We start from the raw sequence: 18,639 nt of genomic DNA on the forward strand, positions 1-18,639 counted from the left end.
CAGATACAGTCAGAAACAGACACACACAGATACAATCAGACACACACACAGTAAAGTAAGACACAGACACAAACATGCACAGATACAGTCAGACACAGACAAACACACTCAGAAACACACACAAACACACAAACACTTGTACACACACAGAGTCAGACATAGCTAGATACAGACAGTCAGACATAGATACAGTCAGACAGACAAACACAGATGCAAATGCATCTGACATACAGACACAGATACAGTCAGACAGACACACACCTGTACACACACAGATACAGTCAGAAACAGACACACACAGATACAATCAGACACACACACAGTAAAGTAAGACACAGACACAAACATGCACAGATACAGTCAGACACAGACAAACACACTCAGAAACACACACAAACACACAAACACTTGTACACACACAGAGTCAGACATAGCTAGATACAGACAGTCAGACATAGATACAGTCAGACAGACAAACACAGTCAGACAAACACGCACAGATAAACACACTCAGACACCTATACACACACAGAGTCAGACATACACACACAGTCAGACACTCATACACACAGATACACACACACAGTAAGACACACACAGTCAGAGACAGAAACACGCACAGATACAGTAAGACAGACACACACAGATACAAATGCACACACACAGTCAATCACAGATGCACACAGATAAATACAGTCAGACACAGACACACTCACTCAGACACATACAGAAACTGATACACAGTCAGACATACACACATACATGCAAACGCACAGACATACAGACACACAGATACAAACGCAGACATACACAGACACCTATACACACACAGTCAGAAGCACATACACACACACAGATCCAATCAGACAGAGAAACAGACACACAGTCAGACACAGATACACACATATACACACACACAAATACACACTTAGACACACACAGATGCACAGTCAGACAGACACACACAGTCAGACATACACACGCACACAGATACAAACGCACAGACACACACTCATACACTAATCACTAAATTACTAATCACGGCCTTCAGAGTATTCACTGGTTCTACAAATACATATATACACACACACACACACAGTCAGACACAGATACACACAGACACAAATACACATGCTCACTCAGACATACACACACACACGCAAAGGCACAGACATACAGACACAGTCAGACATACACACAGATACAAATGCAGACAAACACTCATACACAGTCAGACATACACACATACATATATAGCTACACAGACACAGTCAGACACACAGATACATTCAGACATAGCTAGATACAGACAGTCAGACACAGACAGACAGACAAACATACATACACAACCAAACAGTCAGACACAGATACACACACACACACACACACACACAGTCAGACACTCATACACACATCCCAGCATTTCTAAGCCCAAAAGGAAGAACTGTATATTGTAGAAAACTATCAGGAGTTACAAAAGCAGAAATGTCAGAGGCACGCTGGGTTAATGGTACTTTGCAGTAACCTTTTAGTAAATCTAGTTTTGTAACAAATTTTGCAGATCCAACTCTATCAATACAGTCCTCCATTCTAGGAAGTGGAAACGAATCAGGTGTAGTAATAAAATTAACTCTCCTGTAATCTGTACAGAAACGCACTGACTCGTCAGGTTTCAGCACCACCATACATGGAGAATCCCAAGAACTTGTGCTGGGAACAGCAAACCCTGTGTCCATCAAATATTCTACTTCCTTTTGCATTAAACTCCTTTTAACTGGATTAACCAGATATGCATTTTGTTTAATGGGTCTGTGATTACCAACATCTATGTCATGATGCACAAGGGACGTCTGAGATGGAATATCTGAAAACAAAGATAAGTGACCTTGAATAAGATTTATCACATCCTCACGATCACTCTCAGATAAATGGATTAATTATGATGGTAAATCAGCTAAAATCTCCGAATTGGATAAACGTGCAGGCTGAAAAAGTGCATTCCTGAACAACCTCCCGTAAAGCAAACAAAAGAAAAGGGACTCCCTCATCCCAATCACATCCTGATTCAAAGCAATATTTGCACAGCATAGATTTTAACGTTTGGTGAAACCACTCTAATGCCCCTTGTGTTTCCGGGTGATAAGCACTAACTACTTGATGTTTAATTGATATCTCATTAATCACTTGAGAAAAAAAAAATCCTGATCTGTTTGAATGACCTTGGGCAACCATAATGTAGAGCAGAATTTCACCAAAGCTTTGACCACTGCCTTGGAGCTGATGGTGCGCAAGGGAATAGCCTCAGGATAATGAGTAGCAGAACATATTATTGTCAACAACTATTTATGTCCTGCCTTTGTCCTTGGCAATGGACCCACACAATCCAGAATGATTTTCGACAGAACGACAGAAATGTGAAACATCTCTCTCAAGTCCCAGCCAATAGAAATGTCTCAAAAAATGGTCATAAGTCTTAGTATCCCCTAAATGCCCAGAAAATGCATTTTCATGTGCTAGGCTCAAAACATGACATCTATAAGCGTCTGGAATAACAATCTGATGGATATTGTTCCAACCCAAATCAGAGGTTCCTGTAGGTGTCCACTTTCGCTTTAAAATTCCATCTCACATAAGCAGCCGCTGATTTATTTATATCCCCCTCCGGAACAGTTTTAGCAAAACACAAGGCTAAAGATGCATCACCTTGCTGAGCTTCAGTCAACTGCTTTCTCCCAATTTTTAACCCCGTCTTAATCACTTCCCCAAAGAATTTGTCACCACTTGCGTTTGTCTCCTTCACTAACGATGGACCTTGAGGTGCCATAAATGTCCCTAAAAGGGGTACCTTTGGAATTTTACGAGCTTGAGCCCGTGTTGATGTCACCAGTTTCAAGCATCACACTCACCTTTGGCAAAGGAAACACTTTTCCTCCAGCCAAATTATTCCCAAGAATGAGGGAGACCTGCAACTGGCAACTTATCTCGCACAGCAACCTTTATAAGACCTGTAACTAAACTACACTTCAAATAAATTGTGTGTAAGGGAAGTTGCAGATGACCCATTTCAATGCCCTGTACTAAAACAGAAGACCCACAAAACGTCTTTTGTGAGAATGGCAACACACTTTCCAAAATAAGTGACTGAGCAGCCCCAGTATCTCATAATATTTTAACAGGTTGCAAATCATGGTCCGGATCTACGATTGAAATGCTGTTTCTTTTCTTTTGCTAAGCTTTACAATCTGCAATCAAATTTCCAGGTTTACAACAATAGAAACAAACACGTGTCCCACCATCATGATGACCCTTTTGGAACACTTTAGGTGGTACCTCACATTTTACTGGAGCAACAAACGCAGCATGTGTTAAGGTGCAATCCCTTCCTACTACACGGTCAGACCGTACTGGCGATGTAAAAACAGTTTTATGAGTCAACACAAACTCATCTGCATACACCACTGCATCTGTAAGAGAAAGAACTTTCTTCTCATTTAAATGAACCACATTTTCATGAACAGAATTTTTAAAATCCTCCAATAACAGAGTTCCTGTAACTGTTCAAAACTAGCAGCTTTAGAGGCACTACACCACTTCTCAAATAAAGTCCTTTTCTCATGTGCAAACTCCACATATGTCTGGCTGGCAGTTTTCACCTTCATTCTAAAGTTTTGGCGGTAAGCTTCAGGCACAAGCTCATATGTATGTAAAATACTGCTTTTCACCACCTCATAATCCAAACTCTGACTTAAAGATAATGCTGCACATACCTCTTGAGCTTTTCCCCTCCAGCTTGCATTGCAACCACAGAGGCCAGACTTCCTTAGGCCAATGCAAAACATAGGCAATTCATTCAAAAGCAGGGAAATAAGAATCCACATCTGATTCTCTAAAATGAGGTACTAATTTAATATGCTTACCTACATCAAATGCAGCAACCAGTTCTGGTAATGTCACAGAAGAATGAGCAGCAGCTGGCAAAGGAATAAACAGGGTAGAAGGTGTGGAAGCAGGGCCAGAATGAGTAGAAGTAGGGCCAGGAAGAAATTAAACAGGGCCAGAAGCTCTCCTTTCAGTAGACTCTGAAGAAGCACCCAGCTGTAGTGGCAAAGGGTCACCACTTGCAGTGCCTGCACTTGAAGGTCCAGTCTGCAACTGGTATAACCTCAGAGACTTCTCAGCTTCAATCTCCAGAGCCCTCACCTTCAGTAACTCTCTCACACTCCTGCCGTCATGTCTCCAAATCCAACTCCTTAAGGCACACTGCTATCAGAGGTTCAGAACGTTTGGATCCTGTACTAGGTGCTACTGCACTGATAGTAGACTCCTTCACAACCAGTGAGAAAGCACCTGCACCCTCATCTGCAACCTCTGCACTGACTGCCACCTCTTCCTCCAGCAACACCTTTAAAGCAACCAATTGATCAAGTAAAGCAGTTTTAATCTCCTCCCTCTTACCATGATGAGGAACAGACACCTGATAAGTCTCAGCAATTAAGACTAGTTCCTTTCTACTGTAATTATCCAATTTCACACAGGAAGGAGACCTAACAAAGTCAGCCACATCCATACCCAAGCCATAGAAGCTCACCCCCACCAAAAAAAAAAAACAAAAAAAAAACAGCCAGACAGACAAGAAAAGCAGAAAGCCCCCTGCCAAAAAAAAAAAAGAGGACGAGTCCCCAATTTATGTTATAGCCTGTCTAGGTAAGCTGCAACATAATAATAATGAAAAAAAAATAATGTCTCCCCCAACTCCACACACTTCAATCCCACCACACCAAGAAAACCATACCATGTCACAAGACTCCAGTTTCCAAATGTTTTATTGACTGCAAGGCTATAATGGAAGCAAAGCGTCAGGAGTGATCTAAGCCCAAAATAATCAAAACCCCTTTACACCCAAAATATATAACTTACCTAACCAAAAATAATTAAGAAAGAATATACAAAAACATAACCTAACTCCCTAACAAACAGAAGCAAGTCAACCCCTTTAAGGAAAAGAAACAAGACTACACCCCCTACAGCTTCCAATTTAGTAGGATAACTATTGAGTTAACACTACATTAGGTAGCTGAATCACACACACAATAGCATGTCAACGTACACACACAATCCTTAGTCTGTCAGGAAGAAGCAATGACAAGGAGGAAGAGGAGGAGCTTCTTTCAGTCAACCAGCAGGGCTTTATATCTGTTCCGCCATAATCCTGTCAGCCAACCAGAGCACAGTTCCAGCAGCAAATCAGCAGAAGCACCTGAGGCATTTACTCAGAGTAGAGAAACACAAAACACACAAATAAGTCACTAGATGTAATACACACACACACACACACGCATATACAGTCAGACATGCACAGATACAGATACAGTTAGACACACACAAACACACAGTCAGACACTCAAACACACACAGACAAACAAACGCACAGACACACACACATGCACTGTCAGACATAGCTAGATACAGACACATAGTCAGACAGATAAACACAGATACAGTCAGAAACAGAGACACAGATACACAGTCAGACACAGAGACACACACACACATACACAGTCAGACACAGACAAACACAGTCAGATACTCATATACACACAAAAACAGATACAAACGCACAGACACACAGTCAGACACAGACACACACATACAGATAAACAGTCAGACACTCATACACACACAAACACAAAAACACACAGATTCAGAAACAAACACACATGCACAGTCAGATATAGCTAGACACAGACACAGTCAGACAGACACACACGGATACAATCAGACACATACATACACAAACACATACACAGTCAAACACTCAGTCAGAAACAAACACACATACATTTAGACATAGATACACAAACACAGATACAGTCAGAAACACACACACACACACAGTCAGACACATACACACAGATAGTCAGACAGACCTATACACACACAGTCAAACAGATACAAACACATACACACGCACACAGATACACAGTCTGACACACAGTCAGACACACGAGACACACAGATACAGATAAACCGTCAGACACACACAGTCTAACAGATAGTCAGACACACAGACATATACACACAGTCAGACAGACACAAAGATACACAGTCAGACAAATATACACACACAGTCAGACACAGACAGCTAGATACAGACACACAGTCAGACACAGATACAGTCAGAAACAGAGACACATACATACAGTCAGACAGACACACAAAACACACACACAGATACAGTCAGACAAACTGAGACACAGATACACACACAGATACAGTCTGACACAGACACACACACAGATACACAATCAGAAACACACAAACAGTCAGACACACACACAGTCAGACACGCATACACAAACACAGATACAAACACACACACACACAGATACAGTCAGACACACACACAGCCAGACACTCATACACACACACAGATACACAGTCAGAAACACACACACACACACAGATACACAGTCAGAAACACACAGAGACAGAGTCAGACACACACACACAGTCAGACACACACAGAGACAGAGTCAGACACACACACACAGTCAGACACTCATACACAAACACAGACAAACACATACACACACACAGATAAACAGTCAGACACACACACACAGATAAACAGTCAGACACATACACACACACATACAAACACACCCAGTCAGACACACAGACACACACAGAGATACACAGTCAGAAACACACACACACACAGTCAGACACACACAGAGACAGAGTCAGACACACACACAGTCAGACACTCATACACAAACACAGAGACAAACACATACACACACACACAGATGAACAGTCAGACACACACACACAGATACAGTCAGACACACACAGAGACCTATACACACAGACACAAACACATAGACAGAGACACATACATACACACAAACACACGGACACATACACACACACACAGTCAGACACAGATAGACACACACAGACACATATACACACACACACAGACACACACACAGAGATACAGATACAAAGTCAGACACAGACACACACACACACACACAGTCAGACAGATACACAGAGATACAGTCAGACAGACACACACACACACACACACACAGATACAGATACACAAAATAAATCAAGAATTGTTTCTGAATATTAATATCTTTATCTACAGTTCAAAATATAATTTAAATATTCAGAGAAAACTTGGAGAAATCTCTGTCTCACCCAGCAGGTTATAAGTCAGTGTTTCCCAAAGTGGAGGGTTCCCCTAGTGGAGTCATCTACCTATCGCGACCTACACAATGCGTCTTGTCCCGTTTCATTTGATCATTTCTTGTATTTGTTAAATAGTCTTAGCTTTTTGAAACAAGTAAAATATTTAAGACAATTTTTTTACTTTTGTCAAAATTCCTTACTTTTCTCACAGATCAAATTTCAACCCAAATTTTTCTTGGTGTGTGTGTGTGTGTGTGTGTGTGTATGTGGTCTAAGGAAATACCTGTATGAATCCAATGCAGAGCCACAAGGTAGAGGCAACACCATAGTGCACTATACGGCTGTAAGCAGGTGTGTAGGCCTCAGCAGACCGCCGCAGCTCAGACGAGTTGTCTCTTGTAACTTCTGGAGAAACCTACAACCTACACACAAATATACACAAAAACAGCATCATCTCACAGGTACATAGCACACAAAACACATTAAGGGCATTAATGTACCACTTAAGACATTTTGGAAGCTGTTTTAATTGCTACGTCTGTTTTAAATATGATCATTTGCAACTTAAACACAGTTCTCTAGAATAAAGATTTGGAAAATACTTCTGATGATGTCTCTTGCTGTCAGGAACAAGGGGCAAACTGACGGAGCGGGCGCACACGCTAAAGCACAGATAAACTTATAATTAAACAAAACAGAATACTACAGAACAGACTACAACAGAAAGGAAACACGATGACTGAAAAACAAATGAAATCAATGGAAACCAAACAAGGACGTGAAAAACAATGAACTAGAAACAGCTGAGACAGACAGACTTGAGAACACTACCGACTAGACATGATACAAAGAATGAATGACCAACAAACAGGAAGTGCAGGAAGGGGACTTAAATACAAAACAGAGATGAGATGCACCTGAGACAGATAACAAGGGGGCAGGGTAACAAATGACACAGACGAGGAGGCGGAACAAAGGCGGGACTGGAAACAACAACAAACATAGCCATGTACTCGCTCTCAGCACATGGCCGGACAAAACAGACATGACGAGGGCGTGACAGATGCCCCCCCCCTGAACACGCAACTCCCGGGGATAGGAACAGAAACATTAGACTAGACAGGGGTATGTGACTGGACAAAGGCTGGGTGCTGGGAATGGACAGAAGACAGGACAGGTGACATGACACTAGACTGCAACGAGGAATGGATTGGAATGGAATGGATTAACAGGAAAGGACTGGAATGGATTAACAGGGAACTGGACAGGACTAGGCAGGGGAACAGGGACCAAGACGTTTACAGGAACAGACACAAACACAGTGACAGGGACTGGGACAGAGACAAACGTAGACACAGGTACAGGGACAAGGACAGAGACAAGGACCAGGACAGGGACAGACAGGGGAACCAAAATAACATGGGGGTGACCAGGACTGCCAAATGTCTGTGGGGAAGTCTGATGAACCAGCCTGGGCACAGTTCTGGGGATCGGCCCCGAAGTCCTTGGGGCCATTCCTCGGACACGCCCAGGAGCGGCCGGGGCCACAGTCACAAGGGTGCCGAAACGGCCGAAGCCATAGTCACGGGTGCCGAAACGGCCGAAGCCATAGTCACGGGTGCCGAGACGACCGAAGCCACAGTCACTGGGACAGGAGCGGCTCAGGGAGCCGCCTTCATTGGGGACAGGAGTGGCTGAGGGAGCCGCCTTCACGGGGACAGGAGCGGCTGAGGGAGCCGCCTTGACGGGGACAGGAGCGGCTGGAGGTGCCGCTTTCACGAGGACAGGAGCAGCGGGTGCCGCCATCATGGGGACAGGAGCGGCGGGTGCCGCCATCACGGGAACAGGAGCGGCGGGTGCCGCCATCACGGGGACAGGAGCGGCGGGTGCCGCCATCACGGGGACAGGAGTGGCTGGAGGTGCCGCTTTCACGGAGACAGGAGACCCTGCGGAGACGTCCACGGAGACAGGGGGCCCTGCAGCGACGTCCACGGAGACTGGGGGCCCTGCGGCGACGTCAACGGAGACAGGGGGCCCTGCCGCTCGCCGGGCACGTGCTGGAGCTGTAGAGGGTTTAAGGTTTGACGGGCGCACCCATCAGATCCCTCAGAGGTGCGCCCCTGTTAGCCCCACCTCCGTTGTCCTGAGGTTGGAGGCTAACAGCCCCTACCCTTAACCCCCCCCAAAATTTCCCCGGACCTGAGGGGGTAATCCACCATCGAGGGGGTGCCTCCAGCACGTTTCTTTCGCCGACTCTTTCGACTCCTGCTGGCGCAATTACTCGATTCACGAGTCGACTCCTCCGGTATGGAATAAGGAACCGCGCCAGGCATGAGCTGGAGCCGGCAACTCCATTCCGAGGCCGCTTTCAAAACCTCCCCCACAGGATCTTTGGGGCCTGTATGGAATGGAGTCCGGCGAACAGCACACCTCGCAAAAAGATCATCGTTCATTCTGTCAGGACTCGCGGAGGTGCAATCACTCGATTCACGAGGTAGGGGATACGGAACCACGCCGGGCCTAAGCGGGAGTCGGTTATTCCACTCCACAGCCCTGTCATACAGACTCTTTGTGCTAGCTGTGTCCATATATAGGTTGGTCATTCTGTCAGGACGAGGGGTGAACTGACGGAGCGGGCGCACATGCTAAAGCACAGATAAACTTTTAATTAAACAAAACAGAATACAGCAGAACAGACTACAACAGAAAGGAAACACGATGACTGAAAAACAAATGAAATCAACGGAAACAAAACAAGGACGTGAAAAACATTGAACTAGAAACAGCTGAGACAGACAGACTTGAGAACACTACCGACTAGATATGATACAAAGAACGAATGACCAACAAACAGGAAGTGCAGGAAGGGGACTACAAAACATAGATTGACTATGAGGGAAGCAGGACTTCAAATTCAGCATAGTCCGAACATTCAGCGAGGAGAACAGGTAATTGCTTTATTCATGTCGTGTATGTTTGCAGTATGTCTCAGTACAGATCTGTAAAAAAGTTTTTCATTACATGATTTTCCTAAAGCATTTGTAGTCTTAGTGCTGCATGCAATATTTTGTAATGACACGTTCTTTTGTAGAATCGCAAGACTGCCACATCGCAGGGGAGGACGTCTATGTTGAACTCACACCAAGAGACCCCCATTGTTGACATGGTCCCTCAAAGACAAGTGTGATCATACTGTGTGAAATACAGCAGAGAATGTTTCAACTGGATTCCTCAGACCGTCCACATGAATATACTTATATGGATGAAGCTGGGTTCAATCTCGCCAAAAGGAGGAGGGGAGGCAGGAATGTCATTGGCCAATGAACCATTGTTGCAGTCCCTGGTGAGTGTTGTCATGTTATGTGCTTCCATCAGCAATCATGGGGTTCGCCACCATCATGCTACATTGCGGCCATACAACACTAAACATACAAAACATACAAAACATCTTTTGGCTTTTATGAGTGATCTTGAGATATTGTGTTAGGGCGTGAGCAGCAGGATCATGAACAGACAGGACATCCTGTCCATGTCATTGTGTAGGTTTTCACCATCCTGTCCGTGTCAGACAGTGGTTCAATCTTCACCAAGATTTCCTAAATGTTTTTCTTCCACCATACTCCCTTTTCCTCAACCCAAAAGAGGAGTTCTTCTCTTCATGGTGTTGAAAAGTTTATGACTGGCAACCCTCTTGCATGGAACTGGCCTGTAATGACATAGGGGTACATACTAGGAGTTATTTCCCATGCTGTCTGGCCAGGGAGAATGTGTCCTGTGATATAGATGAAGTCCCATGGCCTGACCCAGCACATCAACATAATGCTGCACTAGAGTAGATACTGTATGCACTTCTGTTATAATGTATTTCTTCGTATATATATATATATATATATATATATAAAAGTTATGCAAAACTTTCTCTGCACACTGTCCCATTTAAAGATGAAAATGTAAAGTGACCCACTGTGACAATGACATGGATGGAGAACACAAAGCATGACCCACAGATAAATCAAACCACTAAAACACACTTGCCTTCACCATCTGCACAACAGCCACAGAAAAGGAGAAGAGACAAAATATATGTAGTTTATTTTGCAAATTAGACAAAGCTGACCTAAAGTACACTGTAACAAGTCACTCCTCCCCTCTGTACCCCCCTGGTCTGAGTCCAGCCTTATCCCCTAGTCTCTCATTGTTCTCTCTCCCTCTCTCTCACTTTCCTCTCTCAGTTTGGCTGCATCCTACCTCCGTGTCCTGACCCTAAGGTAAGTCCTAAGCTCTGACCCTGAGACTGAACAGACTGGTGTATAGAAATGCAGACTTAGAACTTAGTCTTAATGACACTTAATTTAAAGTGTGTGTTTATGAGGATGCAGGACGCCTTCATAGTTTTTCAGGAGACCTCACAAAAATGGACACGTAAAATATATATTAAAGCAGGTGTCAATCAAAATCAAAACGGCTTCATTTTCTTAATGCTAAAACTGAGCACATTTCATGGAATGACTTTGTTTACTAGATTTTCGGAAAAGTCCTTGCTTAATTAGAGCAGGTGAATAATAAGCTCAGTATTTTTCTGGTGTTTCTGGGTTGTATGGATGATAAATGTAATATCTATAACACGGAAACTCTCATATTGAAGGTTTTGCTGTAGGTTTTGTTATAACGTGGAAAATACTGCAGGAAAGCATAGAATTTTACAAAACTATAGTCAGTGTATTTTAATGGAACAGATTAAGTTTAACTGAAAATGAAAAATCATTTGGAAGATTTTGAAATTTGAAAAAGAGTAATAGCTGATATCTGAAGGTGTTATTAATCATAATATAGCAACAAATATAAGCACATATGGGGAGAAAATATTTATTGAAAGTGCAATAATGATTTTTTGAAGCATTTCCCTTCACTTTGTGTCAGTACAGGGGTTTATTATAAAACGTGTAGGGTCGTTTTTACTATGATTTTCTACTGGGTTTATTATATAATGATATAAAAAATCATTATTTGTGTACTACACTATGTTCAAGCTTGTAGGGTTATGAGCAGAGCTTAAGTGTTTATGGTGAAGTTGGGCTTTGATGAAATTATCTGGAAAATGCAAAGCAAATGAACCATTACATCTTTGTTACATTGAGAGGCTTAATGTCTTTATGGGTTCAGCGCAGTCCTCCGGATCAGAAAAGACCCATGAAACAGAATTAATGTAAAACCTTCCCTATGAGCTTCAGCATGTTCACTATTCCTTTTGACTTCCTGAGAAAATAAATCCAATCCTCTGACTGGATCAGTGAGGGATAGAAACACTGTAAACTGTACCGCGAAAAGTTTTTTTTTTTATAATTAATTTCATAAAATTTCTAAACTGAAATGAAAAACCTAATTGTATATTCTTCTTCAGTGTCTATCAAGTGACTGAAGGATCTGGGCGTCATGGCTTCTGTAAGTTCACATTCCTATTTTGAATTAAATATATTGATATTATATATATTTAGATTTCCTGGAAGTAATAGCCTTAGTTCCTTACACTTGGTCCTGGATATGTTGGTGTTTTCCATGCACTGACCTTCTCCTGAGTTAAAGATGTGTTAGAGCAAGAAAAACACAAAAGTGAAGATTCCTGACAAGGGAACCTCCAACATGGAGGTGGTTGCTTTGCCTTTGCTGGAAATCTGTGGTAATGGACAGCCTCATGGCAGTTTTCAATGACTGTATCCAGCCAAAATGCCTCATTCCAAGTAAAAATGCTCAAAACATGCAAAATGATCTCTCAGTGGAATAAAACTGTCTAGAAGTATGTTGAATGATCCTATAAATCAAACTCATAATCTCATAATGAGAAATATTAAAAATATTTACTAAAAGTGTAAATAATTAAAAATTAAAAGTGTTTCAGGTAGGTTTTAAAGAGGTTTTAGAGGTTTTAGAGATGTTTTTTCTAGAGCTTGCGTGTTTCTGTGAGCTCCAGGGTCTTGTGAGTGAGATTACTAAATGGTCAGTGAGCTGTGTGAATGAGCAGAGAAGAAGTAGGGTGGGGTTTCAGTGGGTAACTGTCCCCAAACCGCAGACAGGATTAGTATAAGACTTTTCTGTTTCATAACAGTGTGCCCCTCATTTTCCACTAGACTGGAACTTTCCGCATGGTGTCAGAAGAAGAGCAGGCTCTGAGGTCCAAGTTGGAGCACCTGACTGTGAAGGACCATGGGCCAGTCTTTGGTCCATGTAAAAATTTACCTGACCACACTGTACAGAAGGTACCTCAAACTCACCTTAGCAACCTCAACCTCATCTTAGCAGCCTCAGCAATCACAGCCTCATCTTAGCACCCTCAAATTAATATTAGAAACTTCAGCATCACCCTAGTATCCTCAGCCTCATCTCATCAACCTCAAGAACCTCTACCTCACCTTAGAATCCTTAGCCTTACCTTAGCATCCTCAGTTACTTTAGCCTCACCTCTGCAACCTCATCCTAGTCCACTTCAGCAACCTTAGCAACCTCAACCTCACCTCGTCAACCTCAGTAACCTCAACCACACCTTATCATCCTTGGCAACATTACCTTCACCTTATAAATCTCAGTAACCTATCAACCTCAATAGGTCAACCTATCAACAAACCTCAGTTGCCTTATCAACCTCAGCAACCTCCACCCCTTCTTATCAATCTAAGCAACTTCAACCATACCATAGCAAGTTCAGAAACCTCATCCTCACCTTAGCATCCTCAGCAGCCTCAAGAAAATGCCTTGACCTTGACCTTCGTCACCTAACTACACTTTCTTCCCCAACAGGCCAAGGATGAGCTGAATGAGACGGAGGAGAAGAGGGTGTCTGCAGTGAAGCAGCTGAGGTCTTTTATGAAGGAGAAGTCCAGAGAAGGGGATGACTTGTCTGTGAGTGTGCAGGAGAAATTTGGGGGTAAACCGGACACTCTGCTCCTGAGGTTCATCCGTGCCCGGAAATATGACGTGGCCAGGGCTCACGAGCTGATGAAGGGTATTTGGACTAATTCCTGTGCTTACATTCTTGTCTTGTCTGTGGTTGAAATGCAACTTGCAGAGTGCAGGGAATGGTTAACCGTCACAATAATATCTGGTTTGCACTGGTCTGTTTCTACTGGTGGAAGGAAGAGAGAGTGGTTACAAACTGTACCACAAAAAAAAAGACAACAACCAGCAATTGTATACATAGTGCATATTTACTGTAGTGTAGTGAACCTAATAGACTGGTACCTTATTCTACAGACCATTGCACATCATTTTGAAGCTCTTGTGGAGGATAAAGCTGTGGAGATCTGTGCTGTGTTATGTATTTTGAATTATGTTGTCCATTATTTAGTAGGGCTGGAGCTTGTGGGAACGTAATGTCTCTTTTTGTTCTGATTCTCCACTATTTAAGTCCTGTAGAAAAGAGAAATAGCAGACTGTGCAGTTATGTGCGTCCAAACCTTTTGTGTGCTACTGTGCATCTCTGAGCCCCGTTCATCACTTGGGCAGAAAGACAAGCTTCCCCTTAATTGGGGCTTTCCCCTGTACAGAGGCTCTTTGTGTGCAAATAGGCCAAGTTTATTTGTACAAAGGCCTACAAAAGTAGGCAGACAGGATGTGCTTTGATGCACTGGCCCTTTCACACACATTGGAAGCTCTAGTGTCCTGTATAGGTAGGCAGGCTTGTCCACAGAAAGACATGCAAACCACACTTCACTGCCCTTTGCTCTGGTGTAAAGAGGATGCTATGTGAATGTGCACTTGCTGTTGGGGTTAATTGGTTCTTTACAGACTGCGCTAAGCCACAAGATCAAGTAGGACAGTGATGCTATTGTGTCTCTGTGTGGTTTTCTTGCTAACTGAGCAAAATCCTGACAGAGAAAGGGATTCCCATTGGAATCTTTATAGTGTTTGAGACAGAACTGTGGGTAACACCACCACCCTCCACATGGCAGACCAGGGTTCAGTTCAGAGCTTGGGTAAGGGTCATTGGGCTAGACTCCTAACTCTACCTCTCCAACATGACAAACACAATTCTCTGAATACAAGCGTCTCCCAAATGCAGTGAAAGTATCTTGCTGTGTTTCTGGCAGGTTATGTACGGTTTAGACGGGACTACCCTGAGCTTTTTGAGAATATGACTCCAGAAGCTGTGCACAGCACCATTGAAGCGGGCTACCCACGAATCCTCTCTACACGAGACAAATACGGCAGAGTGGTGCTGCTGTTCAACATCGAGAACTGGGATCTGGAGGAGGTCACGTTTGATGAAGTATGTGAACAAACACTGACACTGAAACTGACACTGACAGATACATTTGAGATTGAAAAGATAAGATTCAAAGAGTTTTCATGTTATGAGCACAGCAAAACAAGTTATAATTTAAAGCAAGTTATATTGAATAGTGACACTCCTACTTAGGTAATCCTTTGTATATTGTACATTTATCTTCAAAAATATGAACTTTACAGTAGAAGGAACAAACCTTCTTAACTTTTAATGAAAGTCCATGTAAAAAGATTTGATTCCAAGTCATTTTTAAGCATTTCAATTGGTCCATTCATCGTGTGATTTTTACACAATGTGAAGCTTGACAGCTGCAGTGTCCAAGTGATGCATTAAACTAAAATTCACAACAATGGACATACATGTTTTTTAGTGAACAGTGATGAACAGACTGAAACACCTGCCATACACACAGCATACACAGTCCCATGGCCTGCACAGTCATCAGATCTAAATATTATTGAGCCACTTTGGGGTGTTTTGGAGGAGCGAGTCAGGAAATGTTTTACTCCACCAGCATCACGTAGAGACCTGGCCACTATCCTGCAAGAAGAATGGCTTAAAATCCCTCTGACCACTGTGCAGGACTTGTATATGTCATTCCCAAGACGAACTGACGCTGTATTGGTCTAAAACTAGGTGTTTCAGTTTCATTGTCCAACCCGTTTGTTTTAATTTGTGATACAGTACAAATACCCATCATAAAGTACACCATGACCCTGATCTAGATGTGGAAGTGCTAGTAGACTATGAATAAGCTGTGTATTCTGCTCCTGATTCAGTGCAAGGATATTCAGTTAGGAGTCCGTGTCCATATAATTATCGATATGACCTCCACATTTTGTCTTATAAATGACAGACTCTGCGTGCGTACTGCGTCATTTTGGAGAAACTCCTGGAAAACGAGGAGACTCAGATCAATGGCTTTGTCCTGATTGAGAACTTTAGGGGTTTCACTATGCAGCATGCCTCTGGCATCAAACACACAGAGCTGAAGAAGATGGTGGACATGCTTCAGGTACAAATCTCATCACCACAGAAACACATTACACCCCAAAACATCCTGTTCTTCAGTGGTCAGGAACCCCACAGGACCAGCACAGAGCTGATTTGAGTTAATCATCATTCTTGCTTGGTATTTTTGTAAAAGCATAATAATAATAATAATAATGCCATAGGATTTATTGCAACTTATTAATTTACTCTTAAGGCCCCATGAAGTGTCCAGATAAGGTTTGTGAAGGATATTCTCTTGATCTCACTTTCTGTATAGGACTCATTTCCAGCTCGTTTCAAGGCGGTCCATGTGATCCACCAGCCCTGGTACTTCACCACCACTTACAATGTGGTCAAACCCTTCATGAAGAGTAAACTGCTGGAGAGGGTGAGCTGAAAGAATGTGTACATTTCAGTGTCATGCAGTACACCTCTCTGGAAGCACATTTAACAGAGATTCCTCCACTCTTCGTGTTGTGATTACACAGATCTTGGGATAAGGAAATAAAGGAAGAATTTTAACCTCCTCTTCAACATATATTTTAGGTTCACGTTCATGGAGACGAGCTGGATGCCTACTTTAAGGATTTTGATCCTGAAATCCTTCCCCCGGACTTTGATGGGACGGGTCCTAAGTGTGATGGTAGAGAGACAGCAGTCAAGTTGTTTGGCTCTGAAGACACTGCTCTGTGAATATGGAGTAAAAATAATTGCTATAGAAAGTGAAGAAAATTGTTAAACTGAAAGTTTGTTACGACTTGAACATGGTACAATAACAGAGGAAAATGTATTGTACACAGCAAAAAAATAAATAATAATAATAATAAAATAAATACATATATATATATATATATATATATATATATATATATAAGTAACAAGAACATAATGTGTCACTGAAGTAAAGCAAAGCAGCACTCCCTTATGGAGCAGTCTGCAAATGTTAGTGAATATGTGAGAAATAGGGTCCCCTTGGTGCAATTCCAAAACATATGTAGTATGTGAGTGAGTCAGTATGTGCATATGAGGTACAGAGAGATGGAGTAGGTACATGAGTGAGTGAGTGAATTACAGGCCAGTTTCATGAGGAGAATCTTACGGAGCCCCTAAAGGGACTGGGGGAAAAATTTAAAAAAGACTATTGATTTTGCGTTCCCTCGCAAATACTTTGTGGGCTCCGTAGTACTGTGCGTGTCAGGTGAACTATGGAGCAGCTCGTTGAATTTTACTTTGATCTTGGACTGAAATATAAATATAAAGACATAGCATCTCTTCTCAGCAGAAAACGTGGATATGTTATTGGGGAGCGCCAACTGAAACGTTTATTGCTGTGTTGTTAATTGCTATGAAATGAGGATGAGAAATTCAAAGTGCAAGCACATGGACAAAGGTTACATGAACAGTACAGAGATACAGACAATGAACACAGTTTCCAAACAGTGGGAGAGAAAGGAGAGTGAACACCTAAATAAATGTGTAGCTATTGGTAGTGTATTAGAGTAATGTGTGTATGTGTGTAAAAGTCCACAAAGACAATTGTGTATCATAAAACATTTGCAAAGGAGCGCAATGTATTTGCGAGGGAATGCAAAATCAATGGTCCTTTTTATTTTCCCCAAGTCCCTTTAGGGGCTCTGTAGAATCTCATCCAAATATATAAAATCCACCCTAATCATTCTCATTTTGACATTGTAAGAATAGGATTATCCAACCTAGTTCTAGACAGTTTTACTTGTCTTAAGCAACATTAACTTTATTAAAATAACATTAAAAATATAAAATCACTTAAAACATGGACGAATATTTAAGAATAATTTTAATAATCATAAAATACAACTTAACAACAATCTACTGCCTGCAAATGTTCTGTAGTATTGTGCTATTTTAGACAAAGGTAATTACATACACTTTGTCTAAATTACTGTGAATTGTTATTAAGTATTGACTGGCAGTTTTCCTGGTGTAGAAATTTTACTGATATTGTTTACAATAAAATACGATAAATGGCTGCTTGTTGTTTAATCACTAAGGTTGAAAGTACATTTAGGAGGTTGCTTCTTAGGTATTACAATGTGCTGTTACTCACCATCACTCATTAGTGTACTTTAATATTTACTCCTTTATATTTGAAGTCCTAACTTGCCAAAACTAAAATGTCTAGGGACATA

General features: G+C 42.1%; 1 protein-coding gene across 1 annotated transcript; it reads left to right on the forward strand.

Annotated features, from left to right (window-relative positions):
* Positions 1–11,416: 11,416 nt before the first annotated feature.
* rlbp1a (retinaldehyde binding protein 1a) lies at positions 11,417–17,164 on the forward strand. The gene is made up of 8 exons (XM_066646913.1): positions 11,417–11,468; positions 12,602–12,642; positions 13,326–13,454; positions 13,993–14,197; positions 15,282–15,460; positions 16,335–16,493; positions 16,749–16,859; positions 17,018–17,164. The coding sequence occupies exons 2-8, from the start codon at positions 12,634–12,636 to the stop codon at positions 17,162–17,164; spliced, it is 939 nt and encodes a 312-aa protein (XP_066503010.1). The 5' UTR covers positions 11,417–11,468; positions 12,602–12,633.
* Positions 17,165–18,639: the final 1,475 nt, after the last annotated feature.

The sequence above is a fragment of the Hoplias malabaricus genome, chromosome 16 (assembly GCF_029633855.1).
Source record: "Hoplias malabaricus isolate fHopMal1 chromosome 16, fHopMal1.hap1, whole genome shotgun sequence".
NCBI classification, from domain to species: Eukaryota; Metazoa; Chordata; class Actinopteri; order Characiformes; family Erythrinidae; genus Hoplias; species Hoplias malabaricus.